The sequence below is a fragment of the Apteryx mantelli genome, chromosome 22 (assembly GCF_036417845.1).
Source record: "Apteryx mantelli isolate bAptMan1 chromosome 22, bAptMan1.hap1, whole genome shotgun sequence".
In the NCBI taxonomy this organism is placed as follows: Eukaryota; Metazoa; Chordata; class Aves; order Apterygiformes; family Apterygidae; genus Apteryx; species Apteryx mantelli.
This window is the reverse complement of record NC_089999.1, coordinates 2,019,574-2,038,880: the sequence shown is the minus strand read 5'-3', so window position 1 is coordinate 2,038,880 and position 19,307 is coordinate 2,019,574. Positions and strand designations below refer to the sequence as shown.

The window sequence follows — 19,307 nt, the reverse complement described above, 5'->3', positions numbered from 1 at the left end:
TCTTGATGCTAATGTGTTTTTTAAATGGAAAACTGTATGACAGTCAGTATAAACACATTTGCTTTTGAGATTTATTTGTGCCTTGTGAATGTGCACAGCTATAATTTTAATGTATAAATTTTGGCGTATTCATGTTATTCATTTTTAAAATTACAGTTATTGATTGTTTTGGAAAGGCACTAAGGTTAGAGTTGTGATAAGAGGTGTATTCTCATATTCCCCTATATTTAATAGGAATGTGTATCTATACATCAAGAATCAAGAGACTGGTGATGCTCCTAGATGCCTTTTCCTTCACTGTATGCGTTGAGTTTTACTAGTCAGGAGTGTAGGGGATGCTGTAACAGGGCTGCTCTGTCTGGTTCAGCCTCTCACAATGGCAACACCATATCCTTCCCAGGAATACCTGGGTAATGAGGAGACAGATATGAAGGATGCAGGCCCCTCCAGAGAGACTTTTTCCTTAATCTGTTTAGAAGTCAGTCATGCCTGAAGCTGGGAGTCGATACCCCTTTTATTCATATTAAAAAATATCCTTACAGACTTAACACCAGGTGTCTGGGTTATCCATAAGAATGCTGAGTTTTTTGCTCACAGTATAACATTTACTTTGATGAGCTCATGGTACAATATGCTCCTTAGGCAACTGGTGTGTTGAGTAACTTATTTGCTATGTCTCTTGTTTTTCTAATCTTTGATTTTTTTTCTAGTGGGTTCTAATGTAATCAAAAGGAAGCCCAAAACCATCTGCACTGAACTGTTCTCAGAGTATCCTGGATTAGAGGATTTAATGAGAAAGCAAATTCTTCTATTTAATGAGAGGGTATTGATATTTTCAAGAAGTTGGGCTGTTGACATTGGATTACTGGAAAACCAGGACGCTGTGTGCAATGTTCTCTTAGTAGCTAAAAGGCATACCCAGTACTGTGTACTGTATTCACAGATACCTCTTCTGCTGAGTCTGAATGATCAAGAGAAACTGCTTATGCATTAAAGCAGAAACTAGTCAGTGATGGGGGATAGACTTCAAAAGTGTGTGTGATTCCCAAAATAATGCACCTGAACTGCACAAACAACCAGATGGAAGTTCCAGGGAATGGCACCCCCAGCAAGAAAAACAAGAAAACCCAGGCCTGTATCCAGAGAATTGCATCCTCCCTTCCACGGACACCCCTGCCTTCCTGTGTGCATTTGTAATAGTTGTGCTGAGGTTCAGATCCTTTTTAAGTGACTGTCTTGGCTGTGAGAGTTTCAACCTTCTCACTCTCAAGCACTATGAGATGCTTTCTAAGAACCTGCAGAAAGACAAGAAGCAGTTTGTCTTTAGTCTTCCTGGAATAGGCAAAACAATTGTGGCTTTGAAGATCGTGGAATAAGAAACATTTTCCACTGTGAAAATCAATCCCTGAAAAAGTTTTTAAGGTAAGCAGTGATCTGGTCACTTGGATTAAATTGGAGTTACCTGAGTAACACCAAATTAAAATGATCCTCCTCTCACTAAGTCTCATGAGAATCAAGAGCAACTCCAAGGAAACCAAGAGAGCAGTTCTATTGCAGCTCTGTTCTGAGGCTCTGAATCATTGTAATTCATTTCCTTGAAGAGGAGATATATAGCCAGGGTCACAAGTCACTGACTCAAAACATTCATAGACTTACAAGAAATTTGGTTCAATTGTTTTTATCTTGGTCTGATCCTTAAATCTCAGTTAGATTTTGAAGTAACTAGAGTCAGTTAATTGTAAACTGTCTAAGCAGTGTTTCAAGGAAGCATGTGGAAATGTATATTTCCCCTTTTTTCTTTCATTGCATCCTCTGCACATAAAGAACAAGTTCTGCTGATTTGGCATCCATTTGCCAAATATATATCTTTGGCTCACACACACACACGCACACACACACACACACACACACACATATCATCATCATCATCATCATCCTGGGAAAAGTGTAGATGTTAAAACAAGAAGGAATTGGAATGAAAACCAGAATGAACTGAGCTCTGGCCCAGATACAGTATTCACTGGCTGCGGTGAGAATCCCATGTTCAGTGAATGCTGGATTGTGTTAGACTTTAAAAGACTAAGGTCTTAGTTTAACACACTATTAAGCCTGCTGCTGACACCAAAAATGACCACCTGCCTTTCCTTATTGCTGCCTTGACACTGCCTGTGCAATGTTGTGCTATGAACTACTGTTGTGCTATGAACTACCTCTTGGACTTGTGCCATCTAGATAAGCAGAACAGGAATGAAAGCCTTTTTGGTAGAGGATTTCAGCCAGAACATTTTTCCAGTCTTGTTCTCACTGTGTTTCCACTTGTGTCAGCACAGAGAGGTCAGCAAGCCACCGTGGGTGGACTGCACTTTGCATCAGAAAACTATAGCCTATTTCAAACACTGCAATACCCAAGCAATAATGCCTGGCCTGAGCAGGGCAGATCACCTGGCACAAGTGCTTACTGTCCCCACTCACTCTGGGGAGAAAGGGGAACCCTTTTTTCCTGCTGGAGCTCAGGTGCTGCATGGCCATGACCACAAGGTTCATGAAGCTGGGAGAGCAGGACTGAGGGACATACCTGGGGGGGCTTGCCATGAGGCCCCCATATAGGAAGGCTAGGTCTGAGTTTTGACTCCTGCTCCTAGGGTAGAACCAAAGACAGTTGCCAGGGGCGTGCAGGTTGTGTAGCAATGCTTGCACACAGCCAATCCACTGGAAATTAGTATTTTCACCTTGAAAATGATGTAGCACCCTGGAGCTTAGGAAGTTTTGCATTTTTAGATAGTAAACAGCAATAGCCCTCCAAGCAAGAACACATTAAGAAATGGAGAAATAGTCAATACAGATTTGTCTGATCACTTCTTTTTATTTATCTATACGCGTTTTCTTCAGAAATGAGACTTGCCAGTCTGTGACATGTTGCCTTCTTAAATGGGGACTTCCCAAGATTGAAACATGTTGTGACTGATGAAGCACAGAATTTTCATCCAGAAAATATCTGGTAACAATGTGCCCAGGAGCTGATCCAGAAAAACAGTCAAGATGAAGCTAGCATTTTCTGGATCTTCCTGGATTTCTTCCAGTCCATTCATCCATATGGTTCTGGTCTTCCATTTTCGGAACCATATCCTCAAGAATGGCTGACCAAAGGAGTCCGTAATGCCAAACAAATATATGATGCCATGTTTCCTGTAATGGAGAAAATTCTTCCAAGAACATAAAACACATATGCCATATGGGACACTGCAAATGTTGTTTAAACAGGCTGAAAGTGCCCATTCATTGCCAGGTGGCTACAGAATAAAGAAAAATATGGAAACATTTTAAATAGCAGAGTATGTGACCAGGAAGTGCATCAGTTATATCAAGCATGGCTATTCGTTCAGAGCTATTGCAATCCTGTGCAGGACACAGAAGGCAACAGAGGAGTTTTATCAGATCCTGGAACCTGCGCTAAAAAGACAAGTAAGGAAATACAGGGTAAGGTTGGTCTTCAGGACAGCAGTGGATGTTTTAGGAAATGTTATTGTTCCTGACAGCATCCAACATTTCTCAGGCCTTGAAAGCAGCATTGTGTTTGGCACCCACCCCATGCCTGCACAAAGGGAGATTTCTCTCATCTTTTACTGTGTGTGGCATCCAGAGCCAACACTAAACTCCATTTGCTGTTTCACAAAGAGAAGATGTTCCTAAAAGACATCTTTAGATGATAATTCACTCTTATATGAGCCTGTAGACACTAGAATGCTTCACTCATTTTTTGTTCAGTGATATTATAGGGCAGCATTAAGATTATTTGATGCCCTTTTCATTCTGTAGTCTATGCTAAAAAATGATGCAGTTCCATATACACATTTTGTCATGTACAGGCCTGTAATATTTCATAAAATTGATTTTAATTGTAGGACACCTCACCTGAGGAGGACAAATTGCTGAAAATGGCTATTATAGAAGGAAGTAAATGATTGCAAGCTACTTGGACAAATTATAGAAAAGTTTGGAGGCTTGTTCTTTCAGTTCCCCTGCTCTTTAAACTGATTGCATGATTCTCACCTGTTTCAGCACAACAGAATGGAAACACTGGCTGGAAACACATCAGGGACCATCCTTGATTGGATCTCAGCTGGTGCAGATGCAAATATTCAAAATCCTGCTTTTTTCTAGGAGGGAAGATACTGGTTAATTTTTAGCCACATCCTCCCTTTTCTCATCCAAAAATTTATAGCCATTGCCTGCTTTTGGGAGTGGTGGTGGCTGTCTTCATCTCTGCTGGGACTGGGGCTGTGGTTTTGTGGTTGAGTCAAATCACCTTAAATGCAGGTTTCTGTCAACAGAGGCAGTTCTGTCCCCAACAGCAGAGTCCCAACCCTCTCATAAGCAGGGTCTGGTGTGTAATGGTGCAGCGAGCTGGAAACTCATGTTTTTTTAGCAAATTAGTCTTCAGCCAGATCAGCTCTACCTCATCATGCAGCTGCCCAAGTGCTAGTGCTGGCATGAGATGTGGCAGGAATATGCTACTTAGAGAAGGATACAGCACTTCTCTCTCACCCTGCTTCCTTTTGGCAGCTGCTCACCTGTGTACCCACCCAAGCTGTTTAGAAACTGCAGCGAGTCACCAAGATTTCTTCGTTCTAACTGGGACTATTGAAGTTAACAAGCTGTTGCAATTCAGCGTAAATGTTGAAAGCTCAGTTCTTACTGTCATGTCAAATTTGACATAAGCAGTATGGCTCTTTAAATTCTGATTGCGCAGAAAACTGTTGAGAATCTACCACATAATTAAGTCTTTTCTTTCTGTCTCAAATGTTAACTATTGCCAGAGCTTTGCCAATGTTTGTCTTGTAACGCAACTCCTATTAGTGCTTACTCTGACACAAGCACTATTAGATTTTTAAAAAGCTGAAAAATTAGTGGCATGATAATGTCATATTTGCCCTGAAAATGACATTTTGCTATGGCTCTTACATAATTATACAAGCTTTCTGCCTTTGCACAATAAATGGCTGTCTGAACCACAAGGGATCAGGCTGGTGGGTTTCCTATCAAACTGAAGAGCAGGGGAAGGTGGCAGGGCAGAAGAGCCTGTGCCTCAAGTGACACATCCACTGTAAATGAGGCCACAGAAATTCTGTCCTTTCCAGTGGGACAGGGGATGGCAATAGTCCCATAAGAAATGAAAACTAGACCCAGAAAGGAGTACAACAGGATGTAAAAGAGACCCAGAGCAGTGGTATGCAGCTTCTACAGGGATGCCAGAAGGCTGAGAAAGGAGTCAGGCACCTGGAAACATCTTGCTCTAAATGGAGACATTGATGTACTGGGCTGTGACCAACCAATAAAGGCCTACGATGGAAGAGGGCTCAGAGGAGATGGGCAAGGGTGATGTGCCCATGAAGCTCAGGGAAGAATGTAGTGTGACTGGCCACAGCTGTTGCAAAGAAAGTTGAATTCATTTCAACTCAAAGGGGACTGGAGGGTGGCCTTTCTTTTAGATAAAGGGCTGTATCAGTTGAGTTGATCAAGTGACTGTATCACAGTCAAGTGGATCAACTGGTTGTGTAAATGTTTCTTCCTCAGTTAATCAAAATGGTGTGAATGTCTCCCTGAGTCAGCCACACCAGCATGGGGGGAGGGGGCGGGTTAATATGTGGCTCAGCCCAACATAGAGTATAAAAACTGAACAACTAACAAAAAGAATTTTGAAGAGAGCAACGGGCCTGAGCTGTTTTCAACCCACATATTCCTCCCCTGAGACTGCGGAAGCCCAGCATCATGACGGTGAGCATATTATAAAGAGGCCTGTCAGAATATTATAGGCCTGTCAGAAGTATGGTGGAGGGGAGATGTTGAATGACCAGGGCCAGCTGTGCTTACAAAGCCTAACACTGGATGTTAAAAAAGCATTTGGAGTCACATCAGACTAACAGTGTAACCGTGTCAGTGAGCACCACAGTCACACTGACTGAAATCCCAAGGCCTAATTAGGATAATTATAGCTAAAAAGTTACCTCAAAACATGCAACCAACACTGATCATTTCTAAAAATACTGAGCATTATTTCATGGCCCTGCTGGGTATGGGGCCCATGAGAGGACACCAGTCTGCTGTGGTGGTCTGGAAGAGCACAGAGGGCCTGCTCCAAAATCTCCCAGATGAAGGGCTGCTCTGTACCTGTCCCCATAGCATGTTTAAACCCACCTTCCTTGCAGCGGCAAGGCAGGCCAAAAATCCACTCATTTTGCTCACCTTCAAAAAGGGGAACTACATAAAATGAGGAAGTTTGTTAAAAAGATGCGAAAATGGGTCATTTAGGCAATATGCTGTGTGCATATCACCTAGCCAGAGACCCCAAAAAAGGGGCAGCTCTGGTTGCTACAGTGTATGTGGATTTCCAAAATGTTTTGACAAGGCCCCTCGCCAAAAGACTCTAAGTAGACATGGGATGGAATGGAGATAAAGGCTGAGGGTGGAGAGCTCAGACAAACCTGGTGAGGTTGAGTGACTAGGCAGTAAAAGGGGCAGCCGAAATTCAGTGTGAAGTGACCTACAAGGTGTGTATTGGGGGGGGGGGGGTGCAGCCCTGATCTCACATGCAAAATGAGAGGCTCTGAGCTGGTTGTGGCCACTCACGGATGAGATCTTAGCGTGATGATGGGTGGTTTCCATGAGGATGTCACCTCCTTAGCAGTCAAGAACACAGTTAAATGCTAGGACCGCTTAGGAAAGCAGTATTAAATAACAGAAGATGACATTATGTAGATCCCTGGTGTACTTGTACCTGGCATATTAGTGTTCATTTCTGGTCCCTGAATCTTGAAAGGGACGGAGTAGGGAAGGTTGGAGAAGAGCAACAAGGAGGATCAAAAGTGCAGAATGGCTTGTGTATGAGGCATGACGTAGGCTGGTGCTCTAGCCTGGGAGATGACCAAGAAAAGGAAATATCATAGAAACCATATAAAATCATCAGTGGCAGAGATGGATGGGGATACCTTCTCCCCTTGTTCTTCCAGTTCAGGAATGAGGCTCCATCAAACGCAGCCACCAAGGGCCTGGTCACAGCCTCATGGGTTTCGGCCTCGGCCCCGACTGCAGGCTGTTGTGGGCACCGTAGGCTCATCCTCCTGCTTCAGCATGGCCACGGAGCGACTCTCAGGCGTGGGGGCCCGAGGCGGGACACCAGACACAGGTGGTGGGTGCGGGGACAGTGTCTGGACAGAAATAAGGACAGGAGGAAAAAGGCAACCCGCGACCGAGCCGGGCGGCCTGTTGGGGTCCGGGGGCGGCAGTGCGGCCAGCAGCGGGCATAGCGGGCCGGGGTGAAGCAAGAGGCGGCCCGGCGCGGCCCTGCGCGCCGCGAGCTCGCGCCGCCGCCGCGGGCCGCTGGCTGCCCGCCAGCCGCGGGGGGCGCTGGCGCTGCCCCGCGCGCCGCCGCGGCGCCGTGTCCATGGTGAGGCGGCGCGCGGCCCGCTCGTCGGCCATGGAGGAGCCGCTGTGGAGCGCGGACGCGGCCGGCGCCGTGTATCGCTCCCGCGACCCCGTGCGCAATCTGCGCCTCCGGTGAGGGCCGCTTCCCGTCCCCCGGCCCGGCCCGGCCCCCGCGGCCCGCCGTGACGCTGTGCTGCCTCCCCGCAGGGTTCGCATCCAGCGGCTCACATCCGCCGGCCCCCTGCTGCAGCAGGCCCCGCTGCCACCGCCCGCCGGCCCGCGCGGCCCCGAGCTCCTCAGCCTGGCCGCCCGCGCCGCGCCCGGTACGTGGGTCGCCCCGGGGGCGGCGCGGGGCGGCGGCAGCGCTCGCAGGGGCGCTGCCGGAGGTGACCGGCCCTTGTCCCGCAGGTGCCCGGCGGCCCCCGGACGAGGAGGAGGAGGCCGTGGTGGCGTGGCAGGAGAAGCTCTTCAGCCAGGTGGGTGCGCGGCGGCAGGGCCTGGCCTCCCCCGAGGCCGCCGGCCCTGCTCCGCCCGGGCGGCCGCTGCGCTCCCCTTCCCGCTTGTCCCGGTAGTCGGGGCGCACGCCCTTTTGGGGCCGGGAGGGAACGGACGTGGGGGCCCGGAGGCAGTTTGACCGGGCTTCTCCTTGTCGTGCCGCCATCTGCGGCCCCCAGAGAGCCATGTCTCCCGCCTGTCCATGCATCCCCTCGGGTTTTCTCCCTTTTGGGGTGAGCTGCTGTGTCTGAGCCCCTCTGCAAGGGCGCTGGTGGGCGCCATGGGCCACCGTGTCCCAGAGTGGTGTCAGGGCCGTATTGGACATAGGGCTGTTGGTTGGGATTCCCAAAGGATCTTATCTGTCTTTGGTGTCTTTAAAAATCTCAACTGAGAAGCTTTTCTGGCTCTGGCCATGTTGATGAAGTGCAGCTTTTGTGCTTTACCTGTGGTGCTCTCAGTTTGAGGTAGATCTCTATCAAAATGAGTCAGCCTGTCAGACTCCCCTGGACCGGCAGTACCATGAGGAGATCCTGAAACTGGAGAAGGCTGGAGGTCGGAAGAACTATCGCATCTTCACCTACACTGATCATGACCGATTCACCAACCTGGAGGAGGTACCAATTCTTAGTTACACATAATCTGTACAGCACTGTCTGTCAGCAAGGCCAGGCCTACAACTTTTTAGGGCAGAGGGGAATGTTTGTCATTTCTTAGGCATGCAGAAGTGGGCCAGACATTGTGAAAGCAGGAGAACATACTGCTTTTACAAGGCGGAAGCGATATGCTCACCTGGTGCTCCAGACCCAGGATGAGATCTCCCCTTTTCAGAAGGGTGTACAGTTACAGCTTGGAGGTACTTGGCTTCGTAGAGTTTTCTTTAGGTGACTTGCTGGGTGGAGTTCAGCTGTGCTTTGCCAAAAGAGTGGCGAATGAAATCTAGAGTGTTTTAGCAGTTTGTCCCTGTGTGTATGTGCGTAACTACCTGTATTCTCCTGCAAGGTGAGACTCTGTTTGAGAAAGATGTCCTGTTGTAATTAGGCTGGTTCTAATTCTGTTTCTCTCTTCCAGCACTGCCAGAAAGTAACTGACTCAGTTCATGAGGTGCCATCATATCTGGCAGAGAGGATGGCCACTGTGAGGAGGAGAAGACAAGACCGTAGGCCAGTGTGAGTACAAACTGGGGCTCAGAGCTTGCTAAAGCAGGTTTCATGGTACTAGTGCCTCAGGTATGGAGGAACGTGGTCTGTGGAAGTTGGCAGCTTGAACTGCCTACTGAGATCTCTCAGGAACTGGCTTTTGCGCTCAGAACTGGCACTGTGACTTTTCATTCTGGAGTGTTCGGTGCTGTCTGTACCAGGCTGCTGTGGTGTAGTGTATCTGATTGTCTGACAGATGTGTGTTATGCTGTCCTGTCATTGACAGAGAAGGGAGTTCTCTGAAGTCAAAAGTCATCACCTGGGAGCCCTCGGAAGAATTTATAAAGAACAATCATGTGATTAACACTCCTGTTCAGACCATGTACATCATGGGGGACTTGGGTCCTTATGGAAAGTAAGTAAAATCTTGAACTAATCTAGTCTCCCAGATGAAAACTCATCTCCTGCCCTTACTCAAATCACTTGCCTCTTTCATTAGTCAAGGGGAGGGAATTCTAAGAGCTTGGAAATTCTAAGAGCTCAGTAATTCCAGCTACTATTTCCTTCCTCTTACCTCAGTTGGGAGGCACTGAATGTGTCCCTCCCAAAGGCTTCTTATACTACTAGGGAAGTATGGGTGCATTTGTTCCCTTCTGTGTCTCCATGTACATTTACTAGCTCTGCTATTCTGGAGCAAGAAAACGTACACGTGCTCTATTTGGACTGTCTTTGTCTTTTTTGGTGTCTTCCATTAGGCTTGGTCACAGGGAATATGAACATGTTCTTTGCACAATCAAGGTAGACAGCAATGGTGTGATCACAGTGAAGCCTGACTTTACTGGCACAAAAGGAGCCTACCGGTGAGTGGGACAGGACTGGTACCACTAGTGGGACTGATACAGAGGGCCAAAGTTGATACCCGCGGTCAACTTTCAGGCAGTGGATCAGCACTGAAGTTGAGGGATATTTTTTAGCTTTGTTCCAGGGGCTTCTGAGACAGATTATTGTGTGCTTATATGTGTTGTCACTGGACATGTGATCTGGGCTTTGGAGCCGGCCCCTAAGGATACAGGTTATATGTATGCAAGACGTGAGTGACCCTTTTTGAGCCACTGATGCTGGCAGGCACTTGGGAGTGAGGAGAGGGTCATTAGCGCCCTTGAGTTACTTCACAGGCCTTGTAGGGAGGGAGTGTAATGGTTGATCATATTGCTGCCTGGGCCTGTTCTTTGCCTACTGGGAGAGTTTTACCCATGTGTTTTGGGGCTCTGCAGAATTGAGCTGGATGGAGAGAAGCGAGAGCTGTGGAAATACACCATTGAGAATGCATCTGTCCAAGTGCAGCAGGAGGAGGAGGAACGGGAACAGCGTGTGTTTAGAGATGTAAGGACCAGCTTCCACTGATTATACTGACTAGTTCTCCTTACTTGGCAGAGGGAGCTCAGACCCTCACATAGACATAAACATTAGTGCTATAGACACCTAAACTTAGGTAAGATGAATGTCACTGAAGGTGAGTCTCATCTGCCAAGCAATTTGAAAACTCCAACTCATTCAAATACTCCGTGAATACTCTGCTTCATTCCTTGGTCTAGGCTGAGGTCTTGTCCGTTTGTCACTGGTATTGGTTGTGTTGACCACTGACTGCAATTGATGTTTTTAGTCAGGACTGATGCAAGAAAGCACCTAAATTCTTGTCTTTGTAGTGTCACCTGCTGATGGTATTCCTTCCCTTTTGAGCAGTGGGCCAACTCTTTCCTTGGTCTTCCTCTTGCCGAATGTATAATTACAGAATGATTTCTTGTTACCCTTAATGTTCCAGGATACTTGGATCTTATTTTGTGTCTTGACCTTTCTGAATTGCCTTTTTGTCTTTGGCAGTTTATACAGGTTATTAATCTGTTTCAGTTTTTGATTTGTACACTTCCTTATTGCATTTGAGATCAATGAGGAAATCATGATTTAGCCACACTGATTTCCCATCCGTTCATTTCAGTGGAATAGTTTGTGCTTGTGGTTTTAGCATGGTGTCATTTAAGAGCTGCTGATTCTTTGGAGTTTCTTTTTTCTCTAGATGAGGTCTTCTTGGAAGCTGAAGTGTCATGCAGTGTTAGCAATTATGCATCTCTAATTGTATTAGATTCTTAAATTTTTACATTACTCTGTATCTGCTATAACAACGAAAGAACTGTTAGCTATGCCTGTCAACAACTTAAATTGGTTTTATTTTATACCCATTATATTTTTTGCAATAATATAAGCCAAAACATATAATCAAAATGACACTTTTTGTAATCCTCTTTTTCTGTGTTTTCAGCTGTATAGTCGGCACAAAGAATACCTCAGTGGCCTTGTAGGCTCAGAATTTGAAATGGTGAGTACCACTGGCACTCAGCAGGACCTACCTTTTGGAGACTGCTGACCTGGTCAGCATGGCTGCTGTTTGTACCACAGTCTCCAAAGATTGTCTAATTCTGGGGGGGTGTTGGCAGCTTTTACCATGTGACTTCCTACTGAAAATTGGGCAGAAAGGATCCGTTTGCAATGGATGTGGAGCCTGCCGATGTCCAACATGCATCTGTCAGACCTGCAGCAGAGAATGCTGAACACTGCGGTCTCTGTGAGACTGCATGCATTGTCTGAAGGCCTTTGACTGTAAAAACTCTGAGAAGGAAGGAAGGAAAGTTTGTATTTTGGGGGAGTGGTTGCTATTAACTTCTTGAATGCCAGACAGATTGTGTCACTCAGTTCAATAAATAGCCCTCCCACCTCCAAACTCAAACTCATGTATGCTTTCACTGCTCACTAAATTACCCAGACTGGAATCTTTTCTGCTCAAATCTTGTTCCCCAATGGGTGAAAGTTTTTCTACTCCTTCTTGTATTTCAAAAGTCTGTTTCAGCTCTTCCTGTGCTTGTTTTATTCTTCGGCTAGTGCAGGAGCACTACAGTGGGAAGGGGACTACAATTTCTGCAAGTGACTTCAGATTGCATCTTATATCCACTCTGAAGTACTGTAAAAGACCTGATTTACAGAGTAGTGAACTCTGGCAATCGGGGAATTTGGTCTCTCTAGAGAGGCTCTATCCAGAGAGACTGGTCACTTCTGGAAATGATGGTGAGCTAATACAAGAAGTCAGAATTCCTCCCTGACCAGCAGGAAGCAAGTCAAAGGATGAAGCCTTAAAGTGCAAGCAGCCATGAAATATCCATGTGACACCTTGTTGGGAGGGGATTGTGTGAGGTTCCACCAATAGTCACTAAGCTCTTTATCTTCTTTATCTGCTTGTTCTCATAGCCTCTTCCTGGTACGCTGCGTCTGTTTGTGAATGGGGAAGTAGGTGAGTCCTTATTGTGAACAGTCACTGTAGGGGCAAAAACTGGGTCTAGTGGGATGACTAAGGCTAGAAACAGTCCAAGGATTCTTGACTCACAGGCCAGTCCAGAGCAGATGATTCTCTCCCTAGCCTCCTTCCACCTCTTCCTTTTCCTCCTCCTTCCCTGTTTTTGTGAACTAATCCCTTGAGTGGCATTAACAGATTGGAGATTACAAACACGGCAGCTGTTGTAGGAAAACATACAAGTCTGAAGAAGGGAGAACAGATTGGGGAATTAATATAGATTATAGCAAAGAAAGCAATTAAACATGGGACCTCCATAATCTGGTGGTGGGGACAGGGCTTATCCCGAGAAAGAATCTTCTCTGAGGGTCATGTTCTGTTGCGTGGAAGAACCTGGCTTTTCCCAGCTTCCAGCGGTAACTGACTATCCCTGAGACCATTGGTGCTGCATCTCCCACACTCTACAGTGAGTGCTGGAGGAGTTTATGTGGAAGCAAGAGGCTGAATGTTCATTCTCTCTTCCTCAGTTTCAGCTCAAGGCTATGAGTATGACAACCTCTATATTCATTTCTTTCTGGAGCTGCCTAAATGTGAGTATCCCTGTTTCCAGCCGTATCACAGCAGTTTAAGATGTAAGCCATACTTTGGCTAATGCATCAGATCAGCTCTGCTAAAAGTCAGTAAAAATTAGCGTAGGGGCTGGGATCTAACTGGAGGCTGTCAGAGCTATAAGCCCAGAACTCAGTGGTGTGAACTAAACTGACATCTGGGAGAAAGTAGCAACTTCACCTCTTGTCTCTTCCAAATTGGATTGGGACATAAGGGACAGTTGGCTTCCCAAACAGCAATGGTGGTGTCCAGCAAACTACCCAAGTTCGTTCCTGATACTGCAGAGAATAGCCTTCCTGTCTTCTCCATCTTAATAGTGACCCTGTCTGATTTCACTGCCAGCCATCATGTTCTCATGTTTTTTGCTGATGCTAAAGTATTAAATCTTGGCTTAGAAGTAAGGCCCCCAGCATTAATATGCACATCCTGCTACTTGTTTCGTCACCCTGAAGCTATGGGCCTGCTTCCCCTCTTCGTCTGGCTATAGCCCTGATGTTTGTCTGAGGGGCTATCGCTTTTGCTACTCTGTATTTTTAGGTAAGGTTCCTTTCTCTTAAGGTGGAGTTTGTGCTGTCATACACAGTTCCATGGAGTTCTGGAATGTAGTAATTGCAACAGGAGGGTGGGATGCACCTGGGGAAAATTCAGTGTGGGAGTAACGTTCTCCTTTCAGCTGCTCTGACTGATGAGTCCTCGCTGTCACCCAGAGCGTTCACCACTGAGTTCAGATTCTCCTTTTCTCCTAGGCTGGTCGAGCCCGGCATTCCAGCAGCTCTCAGGAGTGACACAGACCTGTGCCACCAAGAAAGTGGGCTGGGTAAGGATGCTTTCAAACCAGAGGAGCAGAGCTTGAATAGGCGCACTCTGAGGTGGACCATGTAGTGTTACAAGCTATGGGTGTATTCAACAAAGGTTCTGACCTGAGAGCTGCTTTCTAGAGCAAACCATACTTGGGATTCTCCTCATTCTGATTATACATTTGACATTGACATTTCTGACATTTCTGAGTCACTTACATTTTTTCAGAGTGTCGCTGTGTTTGAATAAAATTTCAAAGCAGTTTCTGGAGCCTAACTTTTTTCATCCTTTTGGCTGATTGCCTTTGGATCTTTGATTTTTCTTCTCTCAAATGCTCAGAGTTAATGAAGCATTGTTCTGGCTTGACTGGGCCTGAAATGCACACAGTCTCTGAATTGATTTCTCACAGTGAAGCCTTCCTCCTGCCTGGGAAGTTAGTTCAGTTGCTGTTTCCAGCTCCTCCCTTACAGATAGCTAGATTTGAATTTTACCAGCTTTTTCATGTCTTTGTAAGAGCTAATTTGCATATTACAAAAACCATTATCATACAACATTTCAGTAATCCTGTTGTTTGAGGTATTTTGCTAGGTTCCTGTAAAGATCCTGATGGTGTAAAATAATTATGCCAATGGCTGACTTGTCATTTGAGGTGTGTCACTCTTTCTCCCTTTTCATTAGTTTTAACAGCCTGTTCCATCTACATGGCACTGGAAGTTGTGTACAGGTCCCTCGTGCAGCCATGTGTTCATTAGTGTGGTGTGATTGATCTCATCTAGGGCACCACTGCTTCCCCTCCCCATTAGTTCTTTTCTCCCTGCTCTCTATGTGCCTGCCCATTGTAATACTAGTAATGGATTCTACTCCTGTCCAGGAATCTGATCTCTGCCCTGTTCCTCTTTTCCAGGATAATGTGGCATACTTCTGCTACCTCTTCACTTTGGAGATGTTTTTCACCCAAGAAGATGAATCAGAAGGTGTGTTTCCTTGTTGCTCTGAAAGGTGAAACTGAATCTCCTGATTGCAGTGTAGGTAGGCATCATGCCATGTGGACAGATGTAAACAAAGGAAAATGTTGCACATTCAGCAAACGTTCACCCCATCATCACACAACCTCTGGACATGTAGCAAATATCCTCTGCCCAGCAATGTGTCAGTATTTGCATGGAATAGTATGTTGTGCTGCTTCCAGGCCATACTCAGTTCTATCCAATTCTGAATCTACTTGGAACATAGTTTGTCTGCCTCAAAATGATGGGCAGGCTGGTCTGTGGTACCATGCCCAACATACTGCACAGAGTATGGGGACTCTGCAGCTGAAGAAACAGGCAGCTTTTTTGTATACAACCAGAACTTTGTTCTGAGTCTTATGTTTGTAGACACACTAAATGACCTGTGTAATCTTTGTATAGTTTATGTCACTTTGAAACTCCTGGCTCTGTTTTAAGCTGGGCTTGTCTGCTGCCTTTTTCTACCCCATCACTACATTGCTCTTTCTTCGTCACCAGCCCCATTGCTTTTTGGAATGTTATCACTAGGGACAGCTTCACATCATGCCTTGCCACTTGAATCCAATGTATACATTGGATTAGAGTATACAACACTAACACACTTTCAGCCTAAAATAAATATGATATGTTTATTACACAGTGGAGAAAAGAAATGCTTGGAAGCTTGTAGGAGAAACCAAGTTAGTAACTCTCCAGTAACTGTGAAACAAGTATCTGTTAGAGATAAAAAAGCTCCCTTGTTTTGCATCACATCGTTCAAAAAAGATTGCCTTGTCTGCACAAGGACAATTGAGCAACCAGTTTGGACTTGTTGTCAGAGACTCATCAAAACAAAAAAATTTCCAAGATTTTTGGCCTCTTACCAGTATTTCCCTTTTCATCCTGAAGTCTGGGGGTCCAGATCTTATAGGGGAAGATAATCACCCATATGTCTAGGTTTGTCATTCTAGAAGAAATACAGAGAGGACTTCCTGCTAGTGGACTTGGGTATTTAACAAACTCATTCTCAGTGATAGTCTCCGTTTGCAGCTTTTACACAACTGTCATCTGCTTCCCTTCCTTGCAGACTCTCTCCCTCAGTGGCCCGTTCTTTACTTTGAGGTTCTATCCCTGGATTTTTGGCAGAGGTATCGTGTTGAAGGATATGGCTCTTTGGTGCTGCCAGCCTCTCCAGGTAAAATGTATTTGGAAGCAGTATGTTAAGTGCCTAGAAGAATGAGAGTTGAGTGGTTCTCTTGGGAGTGGACTCAGCTGGTCCTGGGGAGGGTTTTCCTGTGCATACTGAAGGGGATAGTTAGCTCCCTGTGAGGCAGTAAAGAGGGATCTGGTGAATCCTGAACCATTTTGCCTGTTGTTGAGAAGCATTGTGTGTTGCTGTCCTTGCTCCTTCAGTGGTTCTGTCTGAAAATCTTGTGCAATAAAGCCCTGGAGTGGTGCAGCATGTCCATCTCTACTATGGTGGTAGTCCTTTCCTGTCCGACTTGGATTCTGAGGGTCACATCAGACATCCAGATGTAGTAAGGGGATGCTCCTCATGAGCAGGGGGTAGTTTCAGCGCTGCCTGTGTGTGACTGTCTGGGGCTGAGTCACTGGGAAAAGGTATAGATATATGGTGCAATGTTTCCATTTCCAGCCTGCCATGGTATGGATCGGTACCATGGTATCCATCTACCATGCTGTCCTCTGTGACTCTGAATGGATTAATTGGCCATAGCCACTAAACTGGCCTGTCATCCTCAATCAGGTCTCCACACGCTTACCATCCCTACCTGGCGCCCTGTGGAGTTGGGGACAGTCTCTGAGCTGAGAAGATTTTTCATTGGTGGATCTCCTGAGCTGGAGGACTTAACCTACATCAGGATACCAACATCCTTCAAGGTGGGTTCAACTGCAGGATGCTGCTCTTGCTGGGAAATATTAGATGCTGCTCTCAAGTTCAGATTCCTGTCAACAGCCTTGACCAGACTCGAGCAAGGATGAGCTGATGGTCCCATCCCTGTGACAAAAGAAATGGATCCTCTGTGGGACTTGTGAGCAGGGACAAAGGAGCGGACAAACCCTGCAGTAGAGTCCTCTGCCCTCTGGGGTGTGTGCAGCTTAGAGAAGTGAGTGCACAGAGACTAAAGCTTACCTTGCCTTGCCTTGCCTCTGCTTCTGCTGGGCCATGTCTGGAAAGCATCCCTCAGGTTAGCATCTCTTACCAGCTCTAGTCTTCATGTGTATTTGTAAGGAACCTGGGCTGTACTGAGCTTGGAACAGCTCGTTGAAGCAAGAAGCCAACAGGAATGTGAGACAGACAAAAATTCCACATGCTCAGGAAAGCTGCCGAGGTGCCTGCTGGTGTAACGAACAAACTGGTCTTAGTAGCAGTTTTTAATAGGAATAGGTCCTGAATCAATGACTAAAACCCTTCTCCAGCACTGTGCTGTCAGCTCACTAGTAATCAGGTCCTGCCCTCAGTGCAGCCCAGAACTATTTGGGAGAGACTCTGTGCCCGCAATTGTTGATACTCTTTGGGGTGAGGTGTGTGGTTGCTAGGGATCAGCCTGCCCTAGCAGGTTGCAGGCTCTGGTTATTCTAACTTGTGCTTTCTCTGCAGGGAGAACGTCTGAGCCGCCTTGGCTTTCGCACAAAGACAACAGGGAGTGTCACGTTCCGGCTTCACTGCCTGCAGCAGTCTAAGTAGGTGCTGCAAAGTGAGTGCAAGCTCCATCTTCTGTGCTGCGTTGTGCAAGCCCTGACCTTGTACTTCTCTGCAGAGCTTTTCTGGAAACCAGTGCCTTGAGACAGCGCATGCAGAGTGTGCTGGACCGGCTTGGAGGCTTCAGTCAGCAGAGCTCTGTCTACAACGTTTTGGGTAGGGCTTTCATCTCACTCCCCTCTGGGAAGCCTTTGGCTCACTTTTGCCCTCTTTTTACAGAGTGGGTGGGGGATTTCTGGAGAATCCATTGCTGTGGGCGTAACCACCCCCTTGAGCTTCCTTAGTCTGAGACTATCACAGCAGAGGTTTAATGTTCTGATCTGAAATTGCTGGAACCTTCAGGAGGCATCAGCTATCAGCAGGTGGGAGGATAGCCACTCTGTCAGGACCAAGCCTTGGCTGGGCTGCCCGGTCTTGCCTGGCATGTGGCTGTAGTGCACAGGCTCTGTCTCTCATTCTGTTATGCCCAGAGGAAGCACAGTACTAGAAATAAATGAAGAGAGCAGCAAGTACCTGGTGCTTTGTTGGTGGGAGTTAGTACTAGGAAGTGAGATTCCTGTTGTTGGAGAGATGATGTTCACTGGACACTTCCCTCCCCTTCCCTGAGGCTGCCTTGGTTCGGTATCCACTGATGCGTTCTGGCTTGCTCTCACCTGCTGTGTTGCAGAGGCTTTCCAGAGGGCACGGCGCCGGATGCAGGAAGCACGCAAAAGCCTTCCCCAAGACCTCATAAGCACTTCTGCCTCCACTGTGCACCAGAAACAAGACCTGTGATCCACCACCTCAACTGCCTCCAGCCTGGGAGTGCTCAGCAGCTTCTCTCTGCTAGGACAAGAGGAGTCACAGTGCTGGTGCCTGGAGGCCTTTCAAGCTCTTCCTTTGCCATTTTCCCTAGATGGGGGGAAGGAGTCTGTAACACATCCAGCCCCAGAATCTTTGCATTTCCACAGATACCTGTGGAAGGACCCCCATTTTTTCAAGGCATTTTGTTGCCATGCCATAATGATACAGATAGTTGTTGACACTTTTGCTGGGCAAACTAAAACACCAAACATTGGACCTGCGAACCCTTTAACACCTTTTCAAATATTGAATAGTAAATGATTATAAAAGTCTCAAGTCTACAATGACTTGGTAAGTTTGCTTTTCTTCTTAAAGAAGAGAGTGATGTTGAAGGTCAAGGCATGAACGCTGTTTGGCATGTAATGAAATGAGTAGATAACTTCTTGAGAAATGCCGATAATAGTTGTCAGCATTTGTAGATACAGATCAATCATCAGTAAAATGAATCTGTCCACCTGTGCCTTAAGACTGACTCATTTCTAGAGAAAAGAACTTTCTGCCACTGTGTAATTTATGAAATCAAAACAAAGGAATGATATATGACATAAATTCAGAACTCGAGAAAAGGGTTAAATTCTGTATTCCCTTGTATGTTTCTGTGAAGCTCCTGGGCTCTTATGTCTCTGCAGTTATTAGCAGAAGGAGCCTTTGTTCAAGGATACAACTGAAGAACACACATTCCCCTCAATTTATAGCAGAACTTTGTCTGCGTGGTCTGCAAAGAGCAAAAGCAGATTGTAACATTTGCACAGCAACTGAACTTTGAGCTATCTCTGTTCAGTGTTCCATTTCTGATTGCAATATGCTGCATCACTTCCTGGGGAAGCGTGTGTCTAATTTTTACCCTGTTTCTTCTCCTCTTCTTTTCTCAGTCTCTTTCCTGTTTTTGTTCCTCTCAAGTTCACAGGTGTGAGGGTAACTGCAGACTGGCAGTGCTGCACTGATTTGTACATGAG

The 19,307-nt window shown here is 46.3% G+C and overlaps 2 protein-coding genes across 3 annotated transcripts; both read left to right on the top strand.

The window, feature by feature from the left end:
- Positions 1-376: 376 nt before the first annotated feature.
- LOC106496086 (schlafen family member 9-like) lies at positions 377-1,426 on the top strand. The gene is given in 5 exon segments (XM_067309922.1): positions 377-410; positions 711-914; positions 917-1,099; positions 1,132-1,371; positions 1,374-1,426. Coding segments are annotated over 5 exon segments (714 nt in total).
- Positions 1,427-7,447: 6,021 nt separating this feature from the next.
- On the top strand, positions 7,448-18,805 carry MKS1 (MKS transition zone complex subunit 1). Of its 2 annotated transcripts, XM_067309671.1 has the most exons (18): positions 7,448-7,554; positions 7,630-7,745; positions 7,831-7,898; positions 8,376-8,531; positions 8,986-9,083; positions 9,340-9,468; positions 9,809-9,913; positions 10,328-10,436; positions 11,371-11,427; positions 12,351-12,393; positions 12,921-12,983; positions 13,749-13,819; positions 14,705-14,774; positions 15,874-15,981; positions 16,552-16,685; positions 17,407-17,489; positions 17,567-17,664; positions 18,176-18,805. In XM_067309671.1, exons 1-18 carry the CDS (start codon positions 7,475-7,477, stop codon positions 18,280-18,282), a joined length of 1,695 nt encoding a protein of 564 aa, XP_067165772.1. In that variant the 5' UTR covers positions 7,448-7,474; the 3' UTR covers positions 18,283-18,805. The 2 variants fall into 2 exon arrangements, 1 of the variants encoding a protein (XP_067165772.1); XR_010886202.1 differs by lacking the exons at positions 17,567-17,664; positions 18,176-18,805 and having other exon boundaries at positions 16,552-16,912; positions 17,407-17,490.
- Positions 18,806-19,307: the final 502 nt, after the last annotated feature.